Source organism: Xyrauchen texanus, chromosome 23 (genome assembly GCF_025860055.1).
Source record: "Xyrauchen texanus isolate HMW12.3.18 chromosome 23, RBS_HiC_50CHRs, whole genome shotgun sequence".
NCBI classification, from domain to species: domain Eukaryota; kingdom Metazoa; phylum Chordata; class Actinopteri; order Cypriniformes; family Catostomidae; genus Xyrauchen; species Xyrauchen texanus.
This window is the reverse complement of record NC_068298.1, coordinates 9,081,192-9,103,858: the sequence shown is the minus strand read 5'-3', so window position 1 is coordinate 9,103,858 and position 22,667 is coordinate 9,081,192. Positions and strand designations below refer to the sequence as shown.

The following is a 22,667-nucleotide window of genomic DNA, read 5'->3' as shown; positions in this document are numbered from 1 at the left end:
AAAATAGATAAAATCTGTTTTATTAAAAAGAAACCCCTGAGAAATTCAATTGCCCGAAGTTACAGAACCACCCATTTAAAACTGTAAATATTTAGTGCTCCATAGAAGTTGCAAGCACATTATAGCTTATGGAACATGAGGATGAGAGAACAGGGTATGAAAGCACACAAAACATAAAAAATGTGTAAGTGTTTGTTCAGGTATTGAATCTCTCCCAGTATGGACAGATGTGAAGACTGCATTTGCCACTATAAAGAGACAGGGTTTTATCATGAATGTTAGCTGACTAGACCAGTTGTGTTGTTATGAGATGCATGCCAACTCTGCATTTGATGTCAATATTTATAAAACATGGCAACGTGTGATCACAAGAATAGCGAGATGCTCTATTTAGAATCTATTTGGTGTTTGCATGCCATTGCTATTCGTGCTTGTGTACTGATCTACAAAAAAATGATGTTAGCAAACAGCTTCTTGATTTGGGCGGGCATAAAGATACAGTATTCTCCTCTCTGGAAAAGAGTGTCCAAAGCTAGACCACTTTTGCTCACAACAAAAGTCCCTTTTATAATAATTGTTTTCTTTTAGGCTGTGCAGCACATCATTAGTTGCACAGCGTTCTTCAAAATCAAAGCACGCAAGCCCACCCCCCACTGATTATTTGCATAATAAGCAACATTCTTCTTAACACTCAGGCCTTTACTCTAGTATTGATCTTTGCATTTACATCCTTCTCTTTATTCGAAGGCTCATAAATACCAGCACCCTAATTTTTATACACACTATACATGTGTATGTGTGTGTGCTTCACTCTGTACACTGACACAGTTAAAGGGGTCATGAAATGCTCTTTATTATATATTTTTATTATCTTCCCTGAGGTCCACTAATAATGTTAGTGAAGTTTTTTCCCACCAAAACCGTCATAATTTAGTAATATATTATAATTTTCCACCATGTTTTTTTATTTTTGCTCTCTGTCTAAATGCTTTTGGCCTCAGCTCCTCCTTTAAACGTCATTGGAAATGCCCACTGTTCTGAATGGCTAACATCGTGCAACCCGTCAAATACAGCCATATTTGAAATTCAATCGGAAAAAAATGAACAACCCCACAATATTATAAACTACATTTTAGGGTTAACACATATAACACATTGCATTCGAATATATGAAACTGTTCATCTCAAGCACAACTGGATGCGTAAAAAGCAATAGAAACCATTACAATCAATGATGCTGTCTACCATGGAAGCGTCCATTGCAGTAAACATATCTTGATTTTGCGATGGTGCTACTACTGCCAACATCAACACAAATAAACGGTTTAGAAAATTTGTGTTGATGCGCCCGGTGTAGACAGCCTCAAGCCATTGAGTCTGGTTGCGTCAACGGAAGCGCCCAGTGTAGACAAGTTTTCAGCACAATAAACTATCAAACAGTCATGACATTTTAAATATTCATGAATGGAACTGTTTACTTACATTTTTGATCGGGTCCAAAAGTGTTTTTAACTGCCCCACGCTTCAATGACAATTCCTTTGAAAAGCTTGAATAGTTTTATGACTGGTTCACAAGCAATCCATGCTGAAATACACTGAAGACACATTCACATGATGCCCTTTGATAGTCCAAAGCACAACGAAGGCGCACACACACAGTTTCCAGTATCATCCTGTACTGAGGTGCACATCTCAGAAATGCATCAAAATGGTTAAAGACGTCCATTTAGTGTGTGTTTAAATACACCAACAATTAAAAATGCACAGATGGTCGAAAGAACAGTATGTTGAACAGTTTGTGTGCACAACAACAAGTAGCAGCAGCTCAATGTAAGCGAATGGCTTAAAATTGAGTTGTAATTTGACACCACGTCTTTAAAAGGTGATGCCAGAGATATGACAACAGTCAAAGAGGTCTGTGTAGTCCATGTTTATATACAAAAATAGTCCAGATGGGTCCCATTTGGTGTTTAGGAATAGTTAGACCACACTAGGCCAAACTGTTTGCCCTGGTGTCTTTCTCTCTCTCTCTCTCTCCGTGTTTACAATCTAAGCCCCAGGGCCAGTGGGCGGGGCCAAGGGTGTGATGATGTGAAGTAGGCAATGATGCTGTTGCTGTAGAGGCAGTCATGAATTAATGAGTACCCCTAGTAACGCAGGGAAGTCGCGGAAGTAGAGAACGAGGTGTTTTGTCAGCTTGATTTCAATAAATGCTTTTATTGCACTGGGGATTAAGTTTTGAGTTCTGAAATTTACAGTAGGTTTTTATAGTAGAAAGACCTCTTATATGTCAACATATCAAGGAAAAAAGTTTAAAAGACTTAAAAGTCTACGTTAATCTAAGAAAGCTAAAAGTAGAAAGATAAATCTATTAGCATTCTCCATTAATGTCACATGTTATTGTGACATTAATAACACCGCAGCCCCTCTTAAATTTATGGCTTTCAACATATAATCAGTCAATAAACAAATAATGTTAAATGATGCACAACCAGCATATCACATGCAAGGCTATTATAGTCGTGGTATAATTATGTGCTGGGCAGTTAACACATTACCTTGTGCACAACCACAGATCCAATTTTAGATCTTTTCAGACTAATATCAAAACTGACCTCTGACCTCTGACCTGGTAAAGCATGAACACTAATGTCAGCAATAAAGTAATCTTGACTAAACGGTTGTTGTTTGGAGATTTATTATAATGACATTTTCTACAATGGACCATTTTCATAGGCAGCATCAATCTGGAAATGACAGGAGTTAAAAGTGATGTGTGTAATGTTTTCAGTGTTTAAATAGTTTCTTTCCCAGTTTAATATGCAGAGACAACTAACAATAAGCCATAAGGTTGCTTTCTGCGAAAAGTTTAACTACTAGGACATTGTGAAACTTTCAAAACCTTACTCTTTTTGTTTGAGCAGCCTGCTTAGCCTGACTCAGTAACATTGCTTCAAATAACTACATATGTTTGGGAGGGACACTCTGTTTAATGACCAATGAAAGACATGCATGAGGTAAAAAAAAGTTTGAAAATCATTATTTTTGCTATTTCATTTGGTGTAGCTAATGGAACAGAAATTATACACTTAAGCTTCTTAAAATTGCTGCAAGATGTCTCCTCATAAACACAAATGAATGAAGGCAGAAAAGAGCATGCTAACCTGCATAAGACGAATGAATTAGACTCCATTAAATAGTTGGATGAGCAACATGTTCTTTCCCCTTGTTGACATATTTACTATTGAATCAGGAAGTTATGGTGGACAAGTGTTAATTTATACAGTTTTTTATTTTATTTATAATTTTTTGTCTGTGACGAAAATGTCCTTTACATTTAGTCAATATTTCATCATGTCAAATTCATTAATTTTAGTAAATTTGATGTATTTATGACTAGAATGCCATTTAATTTTTGTCAACAAAAATAACATACTTATTACATATATATTAGTTTACGTATGTTAGTATAAATATATTTAGTTGACAATAACATGCAAAATGACAAAAAATGTAAAAAAACATTTTTTAAATAAATAAATAAATAAACTTACAAACCACTTATAAACCACAAAACATATATTTAAACAATCCAACATCATTTATCAAACATATTAAACATTAATTATTTAATTGGTTTTATGGTATATTTGATTAATTAATATTTAATATGTAAGATAAAATGAGAAAACCAGAACTCCTGAACTAATAGCATATAATGAATTTACTGCAGTATTAGCTACTTTTTAGAAGTAACGCTGCTGTAACTTCCTCGAGTTTAAACAGATTAGGATTTTTTTGATAGATTTAGCGTGTTTTTTATTTTAAAATTTTTGTATTTTTTTTATCCCCTTTTCTCCCAATTTGGAATGCCCAATTCCCACTACTTAGCAGGTCCTCGTGGTGGCGTGGTTACTCGCCTCAATCCGGGTGGCGAAGGACAAGTCTCAGTTGCTCATTTTATCACGTGGCTCGTTGTGCATGAGACCCCGGAGACTCACAGCATGTGGAGGCTCATGCTACTCTCTGCGATCCACGCACAACTTACCGCACGCCACATTGAGAGCGAGAACATTGAAGAGTGTAATTAATGTAATAATTCGCACCATTGTGCAGATGTACTTTGTGATATCGCATTGATATTGTGCATATAGCTGAATTATCATATATATATATATATATATATATATATATATATATATATATATATATATATGTCTAGGATGTTTTTAAGTGATGTAAATAATGAACCCTTTAGTGAAGTTCAATGCACAGATGACAATACTTTGCATACACACTCGTGTGAACAACAAGACTCATTAAAATATTTTTGATTTTCTTTCACTGAAAGACTGCAAGTTTTAAATCAAATATCTGTTAAAGGTTGATTTTTTTTCAACTTTTAGGAGTACACTTATATATAGATGACCTTGAAGCTAACGGGTGGACTAAAAGCCGTACAAGTCCAGTTTAGATTTAATGGGATCTTTAATTAAATGCTTTGGTGCCTCAATATCCATTTGAGCCCCCTATCCTCCTCTAATGCTTTTCTCTACATGCCGCTCTACAGGTGACGTGAGTGTGATTCTCGAAGCAGCACTTGGATGGGAATGTGGGTCAGCGTGGCTCTGCTCTAGTGTTTTAAGAGTGAGAGATCTGAATGGGGCACTCTTGAGAGAGAGGAGCATGTGAACCTCCCAGACGAGGTGAAGGAAAATCCATCTGGGGCTCACACAAAGAGCTGTTGTGTGAACTCCACCGCTCGACTGAGGCATGAGAACGCTGGACCGCATCCAGACACACATTCTACACAGCAGCTACAGCTAGGGGGAAGGTGAGAAAGAGAGAAAAACTGCCATTTGAAATGTTAATTGCTGACATTTTATGTTGCTTAAAATTATGAATAAGCCCTTTATGAGTGATTTATTACGTACTTATTTATAGGTTAAAACTTTACATAGCTAATTAACATGTTTATTGGAATAAATCAACACTATAACAAGTCTAGTCTTACAGAAGTGGTTTCAGGATTTACTAAGTTACAAAATACATTATCAGTTCCCTGTAGAAATTAGAAGACTTTTCTCTGCAAATGTATTAAATGAAGAATAAATATAGAGTTTAAGTCTCCTGTTTTTCTCCTGACAATATCTCTTACTGTGTACTGCAATAAAAATTCATAGATTTCAATATGAACTCAAACAATTTTCATCAAATTCTACCAAAACCAAATAAGCTGTGCTGTTTCATACATTAATTTATAGATCTACAATCTTACTCTATGCCCAGAATTAACAAATTTGTGTCTATTTTTAATTTTTCCTAAGGAATTATAGATGAAATATCTTAAAGTAGATAACTGAATGAAACATTACTGAGAACTCCATTAAGTCTCCTAAACTAAGAAAAGGGCAACTTCTCTGCAATAAATATTCTTGATCTGGTAAGAGCTATCACACTATAAAAGTGTCAGGGAATCAAACATAATACATCATACACACATATGCTATTATTCATGTTTTGTTTAAAGTATTTAGAGTGCAATTAGGTAGTTAAGTGATATCATACACTTTTTGATCTTGATTATCAACACTCAAAAGTCTAAAGGGAATAGCAGAGACTTTGTTATGGTCATTTCTTAATTGTCCAGAAGCGACATCTTGGGAAAAAAGAGCAGCCTTATCGGGCTTTTCCACTGCACGGTACCTGGTACCTGATACCTGATACCTTTTTTAGTACCACCTCGGTCGAGGTTCCAAGCCAGCCGAGCCGATACTAAATGTGAAATCAAAATCCTGCAGATCACTGATTGGTCAGGGAGAATCGTGTACAAACAGCAAAAACAGTATCAATTTGTTCACCCGACTTTCAAATTGTGAAAAAATAAAAAAATGGCTTTGTGCAAAACCACGCCGTGGTCAATAAACGTGGTGCAGACAGTCCACTTGTTAGTGATGAGCGAAACGAAAAAGTCTCTCAGGAAGTGTCTTAGCTGTTGGCCACACGTGGCTCCACCGGACCTACCAACAGTGTAGGGAAAAGGTAAAAAAGCTTAAAAGTGACTACAGAACCATCAAGGAAAAGTGGAAGTGGTTCGACCAAATGGACGCTATCTTAAACGGCAAGTAATGGGAGAGAGAGCGCCCTGGACTCAGCCACGATGGAGGATGGTACGTTTTGTTAAGTTAACTCTATACTCTGCTTGAAAGCTTCACTTTATTTAGTTGACCAGCTACTGGAAGCTTGCTTCTAAAACAACCAGGCCAATTTAACTGTTACACTTGTGTAAAATCACCATGCAACAACTGCTTTATGCAGCACAATGAACTAGTAGCTAACAGCTAGTGGTTGTGTTATTGTTTTGGTAAGTTTGTGTCCTGTTTAAGATGATAGTAGAGGCGGCGCAACTATGACGCTCAGCCTACAATCCCACCCACATTGATGTGGTACTAAACTGCAGTGGAAATGCAAGCTCTGAAAAGTAAAGCGAGTAGAGTTGGGACGAGTCGAACCGTAACGTGCAGTGAAAAAGTGCCATTATTCTGCCTCCTGTGGCCTTCTTTACTTCAACACAAGCAGAGATTACCTACTTTGACATACTTAAGTGCGTCAGTGACAGCTGTCTCTTTAAAACACAGTCTTGATAAATGCTAGTAATTACTCATAAGGACTTAATTCTTCATATTGTGAAATATGGCCCTGTGGCAGAGAAAAATCAGGTCAGAATAAACATTTCAACAGGTTTCGAAAAGGCAAAAGAAAGGATAGCTGCATTACATGAAATCTTGGCAGATATACATGGATGTCTGTATGAATGTTTGTATTCTAACTGTGTGTTTGTTTGTTTAGGCGGTACCAGTAGTGTAAAAACAGTTTAATGGGGTCATATTAAAAAGACACTATGTGTTCTAGTGACGAGGGCATGTGGGGTTTGGGCGCTACCACTTTGTGCAGGATATGCACGCTTACAATGAAAGTCTTTGTTTTCTCTCTCAATTGCCAGCCTTTTCCAACTTCACCCAAGAACTCTCAGTATTTCAAAGAATTCTCCCAAATGGATGATAACAAGAGGCTCAATAAAAACATTGGAACGCTTACAAAAACTAATCGGATGCATTTAGGGACAATCAGTCCTGTTCCGTACTGACATGCTATTTGAATGACCTCGAATGAAATATTAAATGACAGAAGAGTATCTCATCATGATGTAGAATTGCTTGTTTTGTCTTGATTTGACAGCAAAAACATAAATAAATACATTTAACATAAATATAATAATGATAATATAAATAAATATAACAATAATAATAATATGAATAATAATTATTATTTCTATTATTATTATGTTTATTAACTGTAATAATAATAATAATTATTATTATTAACGTTTGTAAAAAGCAAATGAATGGTGACCAAAACTTTGAAGTTCCAAAATGCACATAAAGGCAACATAAAAGTAATCTGTAAGACTCCAGTGGTTTAAACCATGTCTTCTGAAGTGATCCAATTGATTTTGGGTGAGAACAGTCAAAATGTAACTTGTTTTTCACTATAAACCTTGACATCTGTAGTCTCCTTGGCAATCATGATTTTAAGCTCTGTTACACTTTCTAGCTTTCTAGCATCAAGCACTAGGAAGTGTAAAGATTACGTTCTTTTTAGAGCTTCAAAGTTCTGGCCACCATTCACTTGCACTGTGTGGACCTACAATCTTTTCTCCCCTTTTCTCCCCAATTTGGAATGCCCAATTCCCAATGCGGTCTCAGTCCTCGTGGTGGCGTAGTGAGGACGAATCTCAGTTGCCTCCATGTCTGAGACATTCAATCAGCGCATCTTATCACGTGGTTTGTTGAGCGTGTTACCGCGGAGACATAGCACATGTGGAGGCTTCACGCTATTCTCCACAGCATCCACGCACAACTCACCACATGCCCCACTGAGAGCGAGATCCACATTATAGTGACCACAAGGAGGTCACTCTGTGACTCTACCCTCCTTAGCAACCGGGCCAATTTGGTTGCTTAGGTGACCTGGCTGGAGTCACTCAACACGTCCTGGATTTGAACTCGCGACTCCAGGGGTGGTAGTCATCGTCTTTACCCAGCCCCCCAAGCAGATATATTCTTAAATATAACTTTACATTTAAAAAGATAACGTGTAATATATGCACAACTAGTGGCACTAGCTGGAACTGCCGAAATAATGACTGTTTTCAAAATGACATTTTTCCGAAAACTCAGCTAGTCTTCCATTAGTCAGTCACATTGGTAGTCCCGCCCTAAACTCACACCATTGGTTGAGCCAGTGTTCCTATGTCAGACCGCTCAAAACCAGAATAGTTTAAAAGGAAGTACAAAGCTACACTGTTGACTCTTTTATTTGGGAATCCAACCAACAAATGGTACTTAAAGTAGTCTTTGCATATTAACAGTATACACTGCTAAAAAATATACACACATCACTTTTAAATTAATAGCTAACAGTGCAGCAACTTTAAAGTATAGCTTAGGAAGCTACAATTATTTCAAAATAGTTCCTTCCCCAACAATGTTATGATGCTTGTGTGTGTGTGTGTGTGTGTGTGTGTGTGTGTGTGTGTGTGTGTGTGTGTGTGTGTGTGTGTGTGTGTGTGTGTGTGCTGTCTCTCCTTGACAAGACATTGGGAGTGTTTACAAAACAACCTTGTGCTCGTATGCTCCAAGCACTCAGGTCTTTCGCCCCACTGGCCGGAATATCAACAACAGCCATGGTAATGAAGGTGCCACTACCTCCAGATCTCAGTCAGATAGCAACGAACCCTCTGTCACATTCAGTAACTAAGCACACACAGCACACATTTCTTTCTGACGGACAGTAATTGTCAGTGAGACGTCTTTATAATAATTCCATAACTCCATGCATCCTGTCTAGATCACACAAAAGACAGGAACATCCATTAGCAGTGGTCTACGTAGTCGTTATTGCCTTCGGATGAGCGATCAATGCCGAGTCAAATGAGCAAACTCCAACTACATACCGTTTGAAATCAATAGAAGGTTAGATACAGAGAATGGGAGTAGAAGAACAGGTGTTGTGGTATTCCAGTGAGGTCATCAAGTATTTGCGTTCCACACTTCCGTTGAAGATTAACCCTAAATTAAAATTAACCCTATTTACTTTCTTGATACACATTCCTAGCTTTATTGTGCACGATTCAAAAGTAATTCCAAAGGAAAAAATTTGTCTGAACCTTTTGTCAAAATTTAATCACTTTTTTCGCCTCTGAAACAACTTTCCTTTCAACCCTTCTATTCCAAACACCTGTCTAAAAGTCCACTATTCACAATCCAATCAATTCCCAATGGATAACATCAAGTCACGGCATAAATATGTTTCTCATCGAATATCCTGTTTAGCTTGAAAATCACAAACCACTTGACTTGATTTGGCATTATGGCAGTAAAATGGGTTGTTAAAGCCGTTTCATATTGACTTTAATGTAATGAGTAAAGTATAGTTGCATTTTCTAATATGAACATCTATAAGAATACAGCCGATAAAAGCTGATATATATCACTGTGCTTTTGCACTCGTTCCTTAATTAGAAACAGAAAAAAAAACTGTTGCCAAGTGATCATGCTGGCGAAAACAGGGCAGCCATAACAACAATTCCCACAGAGTAGAACTAGATACACATTCGAGCACAACAACTTCAAACCACTCCTGAGACCAAGACATAAGACTGATTTTATTAAATCCAGTTCAAACTGTTCTACACAACGCAGATCTAACCATAAATAAATTTCTTGGGTGGCGTAATGAAAAAAACTAAAAAAAACAACACTCACAGAAACAAGGCATTGTGGGAGCATGCACAGGTAGATGTCTATTCCCTCATTAAGGCATTTGACTCAGCAGTTGCTTGTGGTTTTGGCGAGAGAAAAAAACAACGTGGAGAGAAGTCACTCCATGACCGTGACGGTAAAAAACTCTTGGACCGTCTCCAGTGCTCTGACCTTGGCTGCCTGTAAATCTTTTTAAAACAGCCTTGCACTGAGAGATCATGTCCAACAGGAGCAAAAGGCCACAAAGGGACATTGGGGGAAGTTGATGTGGGAAACATGCACCAGGGGTGGTGGGAGCACTCAAGCTATGGTGATATAGTACCACTGAAACTGCTTTGAAGGTGCCAAGTGATCTGGGAACCAGTAAATTAGTCCCAAATAGCTGTTAACTGCACAGTTTCATTAAACAGGATTTAGGGGGATTAGCTAATAGGAGCATTAGATGAGTGGTTGGGGGTGTTGGGGAGAGGCAAAGAGTGGTCGGCATTGGAATAAAAAAAGAAGCGCTCATATCCTAGCCCTTGCAGAGAGGTTTTATATGGACTTACGGTTTGAAAAAGGCTGTACGGTTTTGTCGTACAAATATTTACAGTAGCATAATTGTGAGTTTGGCAATGAAAGGGATGTTCCGGGTTCAACACAAGTTAAGCTTAAAATCGACTGTGACTGTGATGGCATAATGTTGATAACCACAAAACAAAAAAAAAATCAACACATCTAATAAAATAATGCAAAAATATAGTTACATATACAGTGGAAGTGAATGGTGCCAGTTCATAAATGTTAAAATATACACTGTTTCTTTAAAAAATTAAGTATAGCCACAAGATATAAACATTATACTGTATGTGTTAATATGATGTTAGTGATAAAACTGCTTAGTAAAGATACAGAATATAATATATTACAACATTGTATCAACAAAGTAGTTATAACAATAGTTATGACAACAAAACCCAGATAAATCCTGTAATCTCGTAAAAGCTGGAATGCAGTAAATCCCTTATTTTATCACATTAAATCATGTTTACACATATAGTGTATACATCTTGTATACACTATATATACATCTTGCAGCGATGTATATATGGAAATAGTGTGGGGCGATTTCATAAAAAAGTTGTGCCACTTTTGTGCATGGCATTTCTTTGCAAAAACATCATAGTGTCTTCCACCTAACACTAACCACCCATGATCTAATTTAAGCAGATGCAATCAGTGCTGAAATTCAATCTTGAGTATTTCAATTAAAGTCATTGTCATTCCTTCAACCTGGTCTCATAGAATGAACATAACTCTGTACATTTTTGCGAACTGATGTTTACATGCTTCTTTCTAAGTTTCGATGCAGTTTTCTTCTGTAATTAATAATAAAGGTGCTACAACAACAATGCATTTTATTAATTGTTACACAAATCACAAGTACAATTATATATTATGTTTATTATGACTTTATAAAAACATAATATGTTTAGCTTGCTTGGTTGCTCACCTGACAGAGCAATGGACTTTGGACTCCACGACAGCGGTTCATGTCCAGCTAAAAAAAGCACTAAAGTAAAAGTGGCATAGCAGTGACAAGAAATGACATGGTTGCTTCAGTATATGTGTGGTTTTTTTTTTCATTTTGAATTTGAATGTTAAAACACTACCTGATAGGGTTAGGTGCTATTTAAGGGTAAGGATGTCTGTTTTATTAAAGTCTTATTTATCTTTTCGGACACTATTGGTTAGATTTAGGGTATAGTTGTAGGTTAGGTATGTATGCTTTACTTATTAAAAACTCCATCTAAAATTCACCCTAAAAAAATAGTCTGATTACAACCTCATTTCGCTCGGTTTTGGCACTCCCCGCTGGACATTTCACTTGGATACTGCAGCCAAATGTGTAATAAAGCACGTAATTTCAGTTTTGCAAAAACGCTGCAATGCTCACGTAAATTTCATGAGACCAGGCTACAGTCCTTTCTGCACAAACACACCTTCTTATATGTAAATTAGGCTTATAAAAGATAGCAATTCATTCACAAAAATTGCCTTGTGCAATTTATATCCTGCTATTACTGCTAGATGAAAGCAGGTGTTAAAATAAATGTTATTTAAAAGAGAGGTTTGTGTACATTTTCTATCAATCACATCAGCACTTTCGGCATGTTAAAAATTCTGGTGTCTGGATAACGGTTGTCTTCGCAATCCTCAACGATTTGGTCCACAAGATCAGAACTGCGCATGCAAATTGCGTTCAACACAAATTTTGGGTACACGTTTGCGTTGTTTCCTGATTTGCGTAATTTCTTTAGCGAATCGGGTGCTACATCAGTGCAGACAGCACGTGCAATTGATTCTTAGTGGATTCCCCCGTGTATTTTAACGTTTATGAACTGGCCCCATTTACTTCCATTGGGCATGCCTAACAGAAATTAGATTTTAAATAAATGTGGGGAGAGTCAAACTAATTTTTGAGGTGATCAACATGTCACAAATGCTGCCGATTGCTCTTTACTTGTATTGAACACGGAACATTTATTTAACAATGTTCAACAGTGGACATGCATTACATGAGAAAAGTTTGTCATGAACTACTGTCATCTCAAATCACAATAATTTTGTGGTTGAAATAACATTCTAATAATTTTTTGGAATAAAATGGAAGATGGCTTTGTCTTGCTATGCCTAATTTCATAGTACACAAATTACTAAAATTACAGCTTGATCAGAAATGATGCACAATAAAAATATTCTGTTAAAATCAGTTTTTTTTTTTGACAGATCAGACAGAATCTGCTGTTGCTGGTTAAAAACAAATTATGTGTCCAAGCCTTCATTAGTAATTAAAAAATGTCACTTCAGAAACAGAATCATGGCTTGTGCTGTTTCTAACAAGTCATTGGATAAACAAGGATAGACGGATGGATGTGTGTGTGTGAGAGAGAGACCTGTTGTCACACCCAAGCAGAGATGCTGTCAGCTTTCTGAAGGTCAGCTTTCTCAGTGGAAAATAGACGTTCAAGCAGGGGTATTCCTCCCTATTTTGAGGTAGTTGGTGCGCAAGAGTCATTCACTACAGAAACAGCGATGTCCTCCACCATTTTAAACAGGATGTATCAAATGTGGAAACTCAGATAAAAGGTAAGCACTTGAGTCTGTAATAAATCAGTCTGTTGTGTCTCTAAGCTGTGATGAGCCTTAATCCTGAAGTTGTCAGTTTAAAGCTGTTTAAAGCTATTTTCTAGCTTTGGTAATGTATTAGTAATACGAGCGATCACGGAGTGCTGTTCTATGTAAACAATGACTAACAGATTCACTTTACGTCACAAACTGGCTCTTATTACACGCAAAAATGATCTTTTGCCACCACCTGCTGTCTAGCATAAGTTATTTCTAAAATATAGACAGTAACTCCTAAAAGATCAGCACTGCTTTTACACTTTAGTTTAGAACAGCATGAACACAAGCGGAGTGATACACAGTGAAGCATCCGAGTGCTGATAGTGTTAGTCTCTCGTCCAATCAGATTCGAGGATTGGAACTAACTGTGGTATATATATATATATATATATATATAGATAATTGATCTATAATCAGATAATTGATATTGAAACACATGGTGTGTGTATTCTTTGAAAATGTGAGTCTAGGACAATGGGAAAGTGGTAAATCTACAGTACATATCCTTAATGCATTTAAAAAGTTAAATAAAAATAAATAAAAGCAGAAATAAATAATGAAGGCCTGAAAAAGGAGCTTTAATGTGACCATCAAGAAAAAGTCAAAATCGAATAGTTTATTAAAAATCAACCATTGTACATAAAACTGCCCATAATTTAATAAGTAACTATTCACTGGTTTATGAGCTGAATGTCTAATATTTGGACCTTCATTCACATATAAAGAGCATACTCATATTTGGTTTTCCTTTTCTTGTTAATCTTTCAGACGCTGAGCATCTTCAATCGTAAGATGCTCTCACAGAGTGGCTGTCTGGATCCTTCATTGTGATGTGCTTCAGTGTGCACTATGAGCTCCAAATCCCTCTCAAGTTTTACAGGACACAGTGTGGCTCACTGAATGGAGTCAGCTTCAAAGCACAGCACATCATTCAGAGTGATGCAACCGCACAGCTGTGAAGAAGAATGCTGGGACAGCACATTCCTGTGGACCACGAACAATTACATTCTCTATATGCAAACTCACTCAGAAATGGTCTGAACCCATTTTTATTAAGTTTTCAGTGAAGTCTACATGTACAGTGGTTTCAAAACATATTTGCATATTTAAGCTCTACTTGTGAATATGAATAAATGACATTGCATTAGACAACAAAATGTCAAACCAAATGGCATCTGTAAAGAAATTATGCTAGCAATATTCTCAGAACTAACTGGTCTTTTCTGATGCATTTTTGCAATGTCTTTTAACCAGCTGGTCTCAAAGTGATTCTTTAGTGGATGTACAAAATCTGTTCCCAACAAGTAGAATAGCCACAGGTGTAGTTCAAGTCATTAAAGGGATAGTTCACCCAAAGATGAAAATTCTGTCATCATATACTCACCCACATTTAGTTTCTAAACCAGTGTAACTTTATTTCATTGAACAACTAAGGAGATGGTGACCGTGGCTGTAAAGCAAGATTTTTAATGCAGAATTTTCAATGAATAAAAACATAAATTTTTATTACACTACAATGCAAATAAATCACTCGCATATGAAACCAAATTTCATGCTATGCGACTAAAAATGTCTGTAATTAGACACTGGCGGTAAATGTTCAGATTTTACTAACCAGTGATTGAGTAGTATATTGGCTAAGAAGTTCAGCATCCCCTCATTGCGTGTTGAGAGTAAAAGTTTGATTAGACTCTGTGTAATGTGTGTCCAAGGACGAGATCCATGTAATTAATTTGTCATTGAATAGTGTCCCTTTAATACCCTTTCTGTACTTTACAGTCAGTTGTTGATCAAAAACAACAAAACATCAACATTTAATTCTAATCACGATTAGCACAGATAAGTTAAGAAGCCCTTAGAGTCCTCTCTCAGTTAAATACATGCCCATTTACAGATGCTCTTTACTGAACTGGCGGTTTTCTTAAAGAGACAGTACCCCTTTTTAGCAAGTGTTCTTAAAATCGATGTAAATATTTGCAAATAGTGTCAATTATGCATTAAACTAAAACTATTTAACAAAACATAATGTATGCAATACAAAATCATATTTATTGATGGACTACATGGATTTGTACATTTTTAAAAAGCTAAAATGTGACCAAAATTATAAAAAACTAATTACATATGATTTTCGAATGTGCCAACTTAGAAGGTTCACTGCATAATTAACAGCAGCATTAGCTGGGAGAAAATGTATTTCATTTTTAAGCAAAATGGACATTATAACTCAAATATACCCATTTAAATTGATATTGAAGAGCTTGTAAATTGGAATGGATATCTAGCCCTATTTGAAACAACATCAGAGTGAGTTAATGATGACATAATTTCCATTCATAGTTTGGCTTAAGCGTCCAAATACCTTGTATAGCCTACTGTACTTGGACGAATTATAAAATGACTACATAAAACGTCATGAAAGTCATTCTTCCCTAGTGAACATGAAATGACAGCTTCACCTTGGAGCCCAATATCCTTTACTTCCATGGACTTTTTCATTACCACAAACACCTTGTGCTTGCTCACTGGGGATTTCGTCATGACACCCTGTAAAGCTGCTTTGGGACCATTTACATTCAATCTGGTAACAGAAGTAACAAAAGCATGGAGTCTAATTTGCCCTTTTGCTGATGTCACCCTCAAAAATATTTCAGAAACCAGAGACTCTCACATTAAATCTCTGCACACAGTGTCTGGTCGACGTCAGCAGCGACCCAGTTTCAGCTTTATACATCAGAGGTTAAAGATTTTTTTTATGTGGAGAGCTCTGATGTTCAGGCGACTAATTTAAGAGGTTAAGAGCAAGATGCCTGCACCCAGATGAAGTTAAATGGCATGTGTAGAGCTGATTAGAGAGAGAGAGAGAGAGAGAGAGAAAGAGAGAGAGAAACTGCAGACCAGATGTTAAAGGGACAGTTCACCCAAAAAAATGTATCTTGTCATTAAGTCATCCTCATGTTGCTCCAAACCAGGATGATTTATTTTTCATGGAACACAAAAGGAGAATGTTTGTCTCAGTCACCATTCATTTTCATAGCAACTTTTTTTCTCCATACAATGAAAAAGAATGGTGACTGAGGCCTAGCATCTCCTTTTATGTTCCACCAAAGAAAGAAAGCCAAACAGGTTTCAAACAGTATGAGGATAAGTCAATAAAGAAAGAATTGTAATTTTTGGGTGAACTATCTCCTTAAGAAGAAGAAGAAAAAATAAAAAACTAGAAGGAGGGTAGAGAGTGTGCCTTGTCTTGGAGGACTGTAATTAGCCTTCAGAAAATTAGGCAAAAAAGGTAGCACTACATCTTTCTTCAACTGCTGCTCTGTGGGAAGTCACAAGAAAAATTCCAGGCCCCTCCTCAAAACGGCATTACTTGCTTCAAAGCAACAGTTTATTGACGGGGTATTATGTTTCAACACCATTTATGATGGAATTAGCTCTTCTAGTAAACTAAACACGGATGTTCCCAATGGTAAATCGTGAAACACAAGCTCATAAGTCATTTTTTAAATCTGCATCAATTATCATGGATCCTTTGACAGAAATAAAATATACAAGTTGATATGTTATATTCCACCCAAGAGTATGTTAAGTATTCCACTCAATCAAGCTTGTGGATTCCATATGTGGAAAATGTTGCCGTTGTTTAACTGCCAAACTCTAAGTGATGCTGTCATTCCAAATAGAAGAACTAGAAGTAATTGCTATTAAAAGAAAATTCCTTGTCCTCAGCTGGATTAAATCCAAAGCCATAAAATGTTGGCATAACCTGTCATAACACATCTCGTCATAGCTGTTTACATAAATCACACAGATGGAACAATTAAAACTGATGTGTGTGATTATGATGGTAAAGTACTTTCTCCTATACCAGCTTTATATACTGTACAGAGACAACTATAAATATGCCATTTGTAGGTTGAGTTTCCCAAAATGTAGACACTGTGGCTCTGTGGCATTTTTAAATCACTGCTCTGTTTGAGCGTTGAGACCAGCCAGACCCAGTAACATTAGCTCAACCAATGCTGTGAGTTTGGAGCGGATCCATCTTTTTATTTTATTTGTATTATTATTATTATTTATTATAATTTCTTTTTGGAGCAATGGCAGACGGGGGGGTGTTTGTGAAGCATATTTGAAAACGCTCATTATTTCTGTAAGGTGTTGTTAGTAGCACATACATCACCTCTGAGGCATGAGTAAACTGGTGGGAATGAAAGTAAAACAATCTCATCCAAAATTTAGAGATGTGATGAGGGATAGTCCTTCATATTCTGAATACAGACTGAATGTAGAGGCATATGGCAGATTGATCCTGGTCTCTTGGCCCGTGAGGACCTCAGGCCCTCTGTAATGACAATGCTTCACTCTCTCTGTGATGGTCTGTTCTGTCATTTGCTAACAGCTAGCTAGGAAAGAGATAAGAAGGAAGGGCAACCTTGCCACTTATTGCTGCAATGAAAGTGATGTTCGTAGTGTGAGGACATCTAAGAAAGTGCTTGGTGAGAGTTTAGTGCATCTTAACACACACTGAAAGAAGTGGTAATGTGCATTTGTTACTAAACCACAAAGATACTGTACATTTCTACTTGATCTAATGCAAAAAACAACAACAACAACAACAACAAAAAAAACAATTTCATTCGTGCAAACCAATTTGTAAGGTAAGTTTATGATAAATAACATGTTTGGATTGAATAAAACCAGTTTAGATGTAACCAAATTTTTTTAAATGCATGGATTTTTTTCCTGTTATGGGCTGCTCAAATAAGACGTGTTAATGTGTCCATCTATGCTGTTTTTTAACATGCTTGTAACACGCTTTAAACATGCTTTAAAATGGGAAAGGAGGAGGCAGGAACCGGACGAACCAAAGAGTAATATTTTAATGAAAACGTAAAACATAAAGACAAAACACAAACACATGGCATCTTCGTGTGGCTCTCTCTCTCTCAAACTGCCACATTAGGCTGTCTTTATCCCTCTCCTGGGAAGATTAGCCCGATTGGGGGCCGGGCGTGCATAGTCCCGGCCTGGCCCCGCCCTCCTACTGATCACAACACTTTAGATGGACATCTTTGACAGATGTGATGCTTCATACTGTTTGTTTTGGGGGTTTTTTCACCATGAGTGGCAAGTTTTTTAAGGTGATATGTCAAATTAAAAATAATTCTGTTAAAATTGTGTCAAAAGACCTCTGCATTCAGTTCTGGTCTTGCTGATTTTGAACACAATAACACATCCTGTGTTGTGATGTTCAAAAGTTCTTAAAGTCAACATGAAATGAAAATGAACTCTATTTACTTTTTAAAGGAATACTTCGGGTTCAATACAAGTTCAATCAACAGCATTTGTGGCATAATGCTGATCACCGCACACACATACACATACACACACACAAAAACAAAGTAATAATAATAATTGTGACTTGTATAAAGTGTTTCTGTAAAAAAAAGAAGAAACAAAAATCAAGGTTACTGTGAGGCATTTATTGTTGAAGGGAAGTGATGGGGGCCAATTTTTAGAGGGTTTACAAGAAAAAAAATGTGAATCTTATAATTTTATAAAAGCACTTACATTAATTCTTCTGTTAAAATGTGTGTATTATTTTAGCTGTAAAGTTGTATAAATTGTTTTTACAATCATTTTAGGGTTTTAGAGTTTACTGTTACTTCGTCATGGCAACAAACTTGTAAAATTAGTGTGACGAGGAGGAGGGCGGGGCCGGGCCTTGACTATGCACGCCTGGCCCCTGTTCAGGCTAATCAGTCGAGGAGGAGGAGGATAAATGCAGCGGAATGCAGCAGTTCGGTAGAGAGAGAGCCCAACTGGGGGTCGGGCGTGTGAGTAGTCACGGCCCGGCCCCGCCATCCTCCTTGTTACAACTGGATATAACTTTAAACAGAAAATGCTAGTGAGCAATTTTATCACACTAAATTTATGTTATCACACATATTGCTTGTGTCTTGAAACAGTAAGTATTGACAAATTTTCAGATTCACCTCATTCACTTCCATTGTAAGTGCCTTCTCTCAAAGAAAAGTCTAAAATAAGGTTTGTGGTAATCAAAATTATGCCACAATGCTGTCGATTGAGTTTAACTTGTATTGAACCTTTACAGTGTACATAGAATATTTAACTTAAAATTACTTTGCAATACAAAATCATAAATATTTTATTTAACTTACCTAACTCTAACCCAAATAGAAGTAATGAGTATTGGACTATCTAAAAACGTTACATAAGCAGGATCGCAGTGGTATGAGTTCCGTTGACCCAATTCCATTGAAACCTTAGTGGGGTAGTGTTGAGTACATATTGGATGTAAAGAGATCAACTCAGCATCCTTTTACTGGAGTTATGCCCTGCTTCAGATGCTGTGATTGGCCCTCTTGCAGCCCACTTACCTTGTATGGCTCGCCAAACAGATTAAATCCAGTCGAGAACAAGTCTTCATCTTGCTGCACTTCCTGCGTCCTTCTCTCCCATTCCTTCTTTTTCAGCGCTGAGCGATCCTGCTCATAATGACTGCAGAGAAAAAAAGAGAAAGTTTGACAAAGGGTAAGAGCGTTATATGAGTTGGCATGCAAGAAATCAACGTCAAAAAAGCCCTGCATGTACGAGATTCAAGGGAAGTCCTTATCTGTCTAATAGTCCCGAGCTGACACTAAACAGATGAGGAGAGCGTGGCAGAGATAAAGTAACTGGATTGGTGCACAGATGCTTTGCCGTAACAGACAGGAGACTGCCAGGAAGAGGCAGCTCTGTTTGAAATGCTGTAAGATGGGCGGCAGCCTCGGGGGGAGTTTATTTAGATTTGAAGGACCTCGTATGGCAATCAGTGCAGGGGATTGTTACAGGAAATTCAAGCTTGTTTTAAACAAAGGCAGATGTCATAACGCGGTATCTGACAATCCTAAATTCAGTGTGTGGAGCAAATGATTTCACAAACGAATACACTGAGGGACACTGTCAGCATTGTGTTTTTCTTTTCATTCATAAAAAGGTCAAGTGTGTAACTTCTGCGCCACTAGCCGCACCATACTAAACTGTGAAAATATTGACTGATTCTCAAACACTCCCCCTGTCTTCCATCGGTCGGATTAACATACAGTCCCACCCACTCCATTGTTGAGACAATATTGCTATTTAAAGGGATAGTTCACCCAAAAATGAAAATTATCTCAGCATTAAATCACCCTCATGTCATCCCAGATCTGTATAACATTCTTCCTTCTGCAGAACACAAATTAAGACTTTTGGAAGAATATTTCAGCTTTGTAGGTCCATACAATGCAAATGAATGCATGCCAACATTTTTACGCTCCAAAAAGCACATAAAGGTAGCATAAAAGTAATCTATACGACACCAGTATTTTAATCCATATCTTCAGAAGTAATATGATAGGTGTGTAATATGATATTTAAGTCCTTTTTTGGTGATACACATGAAGAATGTGAAAGATAAAGTGGAGATTGACTAAGCAAGTCATGTTACATCTCTGTATTTATAGGCTTCATTCAAGATGTCAAACCACAAAAAGTCATACTTGTAACTGAAAATCGGTGGCGGCATAATTGTTTCTTATTTTAGAACGCACCATGTTGTCTGCCAGATGTGTCCGGTGTGCGACCACCTTTAAGTTGCCCTACAGTTCACACTTTACCAAAGTTGTGTTGAGAAATATGTATAAGGAGTACATTGATAATCATCTGGTGAATGTTCTGATTTTCGATGTGTGAAAAAGGCATCGATCCCAAGCCTAGTATTTACATTTACATTTATGCATTTGGCAGACGCGTTTATCCAAAGCGACTTACAGTGCACTTATTACAGGGACAATCCCCCCGGAGCAACCTGGAGTTAAGCGCCTTGCTCAAGGACACAATGGTGGTGGCCGTGGGGATCGAACCAGCGACCTTCTGATTAACAGTTATGTGCTTTAGCCCACTACGCCACCACCACTCCAGTGGTAGTAGTATTTATAGTAATAACATAATCACAAAGTTTACCATAATATCATAATAGTAAAACTGCAGTAACCAAAATAGTACAGTATCATTACTAAAGTTTAACCACAAATATCATGTTAAAAATATGGTTAATGTAGTAAAACCATGGTATATTTTATGGTTATTATGGTTTTACTACATATAGCCTACAATTGTTGAACTATAACCACTGTAGAAAAACCAATGTCAATTTTGTGAATCCTATGGTTTTACTACAAATACCATATTTTCAACTCTGGTTTCTGTAGTAAAACCATGGTTAATTTTGTACGGGATGGATAAATACATTGTGAAAAACATTGAGAGGGAACCCAAAATAATTGTAAGGGAACATAAAACTATGAATATCTAAAAAACCTCATCACTTATCTCTTACACTTCACAATTTAAAATGACTATTATTTGCACTTTTTGGTCATCAAATTGTTGCTTTCTTCTAATGTCAACACTGCTAAGACCTGAGATACCTCAAACATATTTCATCAACCCCTGCTAATAGGACACTTCCCAGAGCAACAGCGAGTCACCCAGCTTTAGGAAGTGATGGATAGCACAGCATTCCAGAGTGTTGGTATCAGTCCGCCTTCAATCGGCCTTTGCATCCCTTCGAAGCACACCTCGGGGTCCCGTGGCTTCTGTTGCAGCATTTAATCCATCACGAAATGATTCCAGAAGGCAGGAGATGAAACGGTGCAAGAAAAATGAGGCCTGGTCCGGGGTTGACAGGTGCTTCTTCCGAGAGGGGTCGAGGAAGAAATAAGCGACAAAGAAAAGTGGGAATAAATACAGCTACAAGAGAGTGACGGCCCTTCCATGGCCAGAATGACAGCAAGATGTCAGTTATCTTTATGTCAGAGCATTGGGCACACCTGACACAGCCACCTGACAGCATGATAGATCAAATTTACAGCTGTCAGTGGCAGAGCCTTCCAGGCACTTGGCTCCCCTGACACTACATTAGCCTCGAAATGCAGAGCACTGTGTTGGGCATTGATGGGTTGGCTTAGTCCATTAAGAAACTAAAGGAAGTATGGCGAGGTGCAAATAGCCCCAAGTTATGGCTGCTACAGTGCAAGACAAGTTAACAATGTGAAGACAATTGCTTGTACAGACATATGAGTGTTCTCATCTCATAGTGGGGAAAAAAACACTTTTATTGAAACCTGTACATATTGTATACTCTTAATTAATACAATTTATAAAATAAATGTAATTGAAAGCACATTGTAATCCATTATAACTTTTCATAATTGTTGTAACTATAGCTTTATGCAGTATGATACTTATAATGGGTACTCCTTGAAAGAGTACAGTGATTTATAACACAAGACACAATATTATATGTTCACGTTTAACTCCATTATATGCTTTAAAGTTGTAACTGTGAATAGGTAAGAATTATAATGAACTATAATTAGTGGTGTTTGCTACTGTAAGGCAAACATTGCTATTAATGCTTATACTTAGGAATGGGGGGTTCAAACCCCTAACATAAATAATTAAACTTGAATAAATGTGCTACAATTTTCTATGCAAACAGACTTAATTATTTTTGGTATTAAACTATATAACTATTAAACAGGCATAAATCCCAAACAATTACAACCCAAGCAATATCTAGGGACTAGAATATCATGGATGTGCTCTTTTGACTTTTTGACCAAC

The 22,667-nt window shown here is 37.0% G+C and overlaps 1 protein-coding gene across 1 annotated transcript in view; it reads right to left on the bottom strand.

Moving 5' to 3' along the window:
• The window catches only part of LOC127663059 (AF4/FMR2 family member 2-like), a 245,911-nt gene that overhangs the window by 167,328 nt on the left and 55,916 nt on the right, over positions 1–22,667 (bottom strand). Inside the window, exon 2 of the mRNA XM_052154466.1 lies at positions 19,397–19,517. Within this exon, the coding sequence (XP_052010426.1) occupies positions 19,397–19,517 (121 nt within the window). The remainder of the gene's footprint in view (positions 1–19,396; positions 19,518–22,667) is intronic.